This window comes from Penaeus japonicus, unplaced genomic scaffold, assembly GCF_977035675.1.
Source record: "Penaeus japonicus unplaced genomic scaffold, GWHDUDI00000001_assembly GWHDUDI00000029, whole genome shotgun sequence".
Lineage (NCBI taxonomy): Eukaryota > Metazoa > Arthropoda > Malacostraca > Decapoda > Penaeidae > Penaeus > Penaeus japonicus.
The window spans coordinates 15,911,866-15,916,865 of record NW_028234431.1 but is presented as its reverse complement, the minus strand read 5'-3'; the positions used below and the strand labels follow the sequence as shown (position 1 = coordinate 15,916,865).

At 28.2% G+C, this 5,000-nt stretch overlaps 1 protein-coding gene across 1 annotated transcript in view; it reads left to right on the top strand.

Annotated features, from left to right (window-relative positions):
- LOC122266904 (aldo-keto reductase family 1 member B1) overlaps window positions 1-5,000 on the top strand; it is a 39,385-nt gene that overhangs the window by 33,834 nt on the left and 551 nt on the right. Inside the window, exon 8 of the mRNA XM_086553981.1 lies at window positions 1,178-1,260. Coding sequence (XP_086410107.1) covers window positions 1,178-1,260 — 83 coding nt within the window. The remainder of the gene's footprint in view (window positions 1-1,177; window positions 1,261-5,000) is intronic.

The following is a 5,000-nucleotide window of genomic DNA, read 5'->3' as shown; positions in this document are numbered from 1 at the left end:
AAATTGTGCGAAATTTTTTTGTCCCAAAACCTAGTTATAGGTAAATGAATCGTTTGCTGTCCTAGCTAAAGCTAGGACCAATAAATGATCGAAACTCACCGGGTTGTGACGTAAAATTGGTAGGTGAATTCTTTAAATCGCTGATCATAAAGGCTACAACCATCGTTCAACCCTGTCCTTCATTCTAACTAGACTACTTCTTCTTGGGAGAGTAGCCATCAAAAGTAGAATAAATTCCCATTTAGAAAGTTTCACTTGCCCAGCTTCTAACATAAAAACTTTATTCCAGTAGTTCATTCCTTTCTTGAACTGATTTCAACAAAACTTGTTTCAGCCGGAGGAAGGAACTCTCAGATTGAGTCACCGCGTCTTTGATTTATTCCTTACGGGATATCATTGTGTAGAATGGAGTGTGAGGGGGGAAAAAGAGACGTGAGTGAGAGGAGGAGAGCGAGGGTCATATATAAAAAGTCAGGACTAATATCCATATGTTATGTGACCGGAAAATACCTCATAGTGGGGGAACATACACTGTTATGTATATTAATCCAAAGATACTGACTGTAAGATATGTTCGATTGAGTTTAGTATAGCGACAAATAGTAATTTCGTGTGGCACTTCATGTAATCCATTCTACCATGCATAAATTGGATTTCTCATCAATCAACTAATAGCATTATTTATAAATTACTACGAGCAGAGTACAAACAATTAGACAGGGCTGCTCACGTTGTTTTTATTTATGAGTTGACTGTTCTTCTAACTATATTTTTCTGAGTAAAGCTCCAGGATATCTGGTAGAGAGAGGTGTTAGTAACATCTTCTTAAGTTAGTGATCAATAAATGTAACACCTATGTTGTGTATTTTGAGTGTTTTTAGTTTAGTCCAGCTTGATGAATTTGTGTCAGGGTTGAGCAGTTAAAGAATGGTTGCAGATGTGTTGAGGGGGAAATCAAGTATATGATAGTTGGAAACAAGTTTCTGGGTGGGAGAATCAACTTGTGATGTTGTTGCTTTGGAGCCTATACTACTACTTGTTGGATACTTGTGATTGAACTTAAATTCATAGCTATCTGCGCTTCTCCACAGTACAACTCAATCTTCACAACAGGTTATGATTATTTTTCTCTGCACAGGCCAAACTTTTAAGCTGATATCTTTCATTTACATTTCAGGTGTTTGACTTTGCTCTGTCAGATGAGGATATGAAGACTATCGACAGCTTTGACTGTAATGGCCGTTTCCTTCATCTCACCTGGTAATATGTTTTCCTTTTTCCGTTAATTTTGCCTGTTTGAAACTGGGAAATCCAATTTGGTTTTGTTTTATTATCAAGAAGTCAATCGGCCAGCTAGACCTTACCGATTTCCCTATTCCTTGAATTTTCGTTTTTTGTTGCTATTATCCAGATAACTTGAGGTGTGTGGTGAGTACAAGTTTAGTTACCTGGTCCACACCCAGGTATAGTTTTCAGCCTTTTCCCTTGCCATGCAACAAGTTAAATAATTTATTATTGTTATGTACTTTGTTTTATTGGGAAACACACCCCAGCTGAATCTTGTCTCTAAGTGCCTTGTGCACCATGAAAGCATCCACAATTGCCATGTCAAGGAACTAGCATAGTACCCTCTTGGACCAAAACCATGAATGACTAAGGAACAGTAGGTATTCTAGTGTCCTCTATATTTGCAGTTTTCAACTAAACCTTGTCAATAATCAAAATGGCAAGTATGATTATATAATCATTATTGTGATCAGCTAGTGAAAATACAATCCTTGTATGGCATAGATTTTTCACGACCCATTGACAAGGTTGTTTGAAGCGTGGCATGACATACATGCCACTTAAAGCCTTGACCAAAGCCATGGCATATATGTCTTACCACTTGGAGTTATTGGGTTAATGGTGTAAGTGATGTTATAATGATAATGACCATAATAATGATTTTAAGGAAAGTAGAATTATTTTTTTAAAATCCCACCAAAATTACATGACTATGGAAATAGGTGATCAATTGTAGGACTACAAGTTGACTCCTTATTGCCTAAGCACTTGTAAAACCATCTGTTTGTAAACCAAAATAGCCAAAGTATGTCACTATTGTCAATAATTTGAAGAAATTTAGTTACATCATATATATTGATTGAATATGCAATTTTAAAGGTGATCTATATATATGTATATATATTTATATAGGGTTATGTATATGTTAATTATATACTGGAGCCATGTAGGCTTATGTTTAATTTGTAGATGATATATATATGGTATATATATAGGTATATGTATATATATGTATGTATATTGTTATGTATATATATGTAAATTATATATATATGTATACATATATGTATATATATATGTATGTAATTTATTAATGTATATATATGTATACTATATGGTCATGTATATGTATATATATGTATATCATAGCATATATATGTATTAAGTCATGTAATATATAATGTAATATTTAAATACATAGTAATATATATATCTATGTTTTAAAAGATTCTATATGTATATATATATTTATATATAGATTTATATGTATATTTATATATTATATATATAGATCGTTATATATGTATATATGTATATATATACATATGTTTTATATATGGTGTCTATATTATTTGATATGTGTATATATATAGTATATATATATATTATATAAATTTCCATATAATTATATATATGTTATATATAATTATCATCAATTTGTATATATGTAATATATATGTTTAATATTTGTATATATTATTGTATATAATTATTTGTATATATATTGTGTATATATCGTATATATATATGTATATATATAATATATATTACTATATATATAATATATATATATATATTATATATTTATATATGATGTATATATATATGTATAATATTTATATATGTGGTATTAAATAAGCTGTATATTTATAAAATGTATATATTGTGTATATATGTAGTGTAGCGGTAATCAACCGTGCCTGTCGTTTTACGGGGGGTTCGAGTCCAGGTCAGGGAGGTAAAATTTGAATATGTGTATTTATATGTGTTGTATATATATAGTATTTATATATATAGTGTGTATTAAATGTTAATATGTATTATATATGTATATATTGTATATATATGTGTATATTATACATATATATATATGTGTATATGTATTTATATATAAATGTATATATGTGATATATTTATATGTTATATATATAATTTATGTATATATATTATAAACAAATATATATATGTGTTTTGTATTTATATGTGGGTATATATACGTATATATATATTATATACATGTATATATATGTGTTATATATAGTATTTGTATATATTGTGTATATATATGTATATGTGTATATATGTTATATGGTATTTATGTATATATATGTGGTTTAATAACATATATATTTGTATAATTTGTATACATTATAAATTATATATATATATTTATATGTGTGGTATATATAATATGTATATATATGAATATATATGTATTATATATGAATGAAATATATATATGTGTATATATTTGTATATTATGTATGTTGTATATATATATTGACTATATATTATGTGTATATATATATTTATATGTTTATATATATATATTGTTGTAAATTAAAAAAATATTTTTACATATATATGTGTATATATATATATCTATATGTTTATATGTATGTAGTATTAAATTTATTTATTTGTGTTTGTATATATGTGAATATAGTACTCATATTTATGTATACTGTATATTTATATTGTATATATATGTATATTATCAGTGTGTATATATATGTATATACATGTGGATATATATGTAAATATATGTGTATATATGTATATAAATGTATATATATATGTATATGTATGTGTATATATTTAGATATATATGTATATATATGTATATATATATGTATATATGTGTATATATATATTTGTATATAATTATTTACTGTGGATATTATATAATCATATATCTGAATTGTATATGTCAATATATTACAATCACATTCATTCTTTCCAAAACTAAACGACTATGGTCATGAAATCAAAAACCCACCCATATCCATAGCCCTTAAAACAACAATAACAACTTAATCATATTTAGGTCAGATCATTTGTTAGAAATGTCTATTTCTATCTCATTGACATACACAATACCCAAAATTCTCTACTTATATCAAAGAGCGACCCTATCCAAACCACCTTGTAGTTTTGAGATAGATTTGCTTGCCCAATCTACAGAATGGTTTTTATTTTAGTGCGAGACAGCTTCATGCAACATACCTTGACGTTTCCCACTCTGTTTCAGTCACTCATTGTAAAGCTAGAGCCATTTTTGTGCTTTTATTTTTGTTTTTGTATTGAGAGCCTTGTGTGTCATATGGCAGGCTTTGATTTATCAATGTTGCAGTTGACTAAAATTGTAGTACAGGGTCCATATCAGCTCATTATATTCTTTACACTCAGTGTGAGAGAAGTGTTGCTGTTTTGAGAAGGACAGAAAACAACTTTTTTTCTTATTCAGGTACTTTCATGAACTAATACGAAACAATAAAATAAGTGATCTAAAATCCCTGAACGTCATGACACTTGTCAGGCCAAAGCTCCTGCGTCATGTATTTCATGACACTCTTATGCAATGGATTAATGATCATGTAAGAGAAAATCTTTGTGCTGTGAGTTGCCCATTAGTCAATGACTGTCTGATACTAAACAGAAACTCTCTCTACTTGTTTTCCTCACTGGCATTTTTAAAAGACAACTTGCAGTTGGTGGCAAATATTTAATAGATAAAGTTTAAACTTAAAGTTGGTTGCCCTGTCTCAGGCTCTTGGGTATCCCATACTGTTGGTCATGGGTAAAAGCAGTAGTAGTTTTAGTAGTGTTACTATTAATATTGATATATTAGTTGTAATTAATGCTGTCATCATGAGTATGAATTTCAAACTTGAAACATTTTTTCTTTAAAATCTCTTCATTCAAAGTTTGTG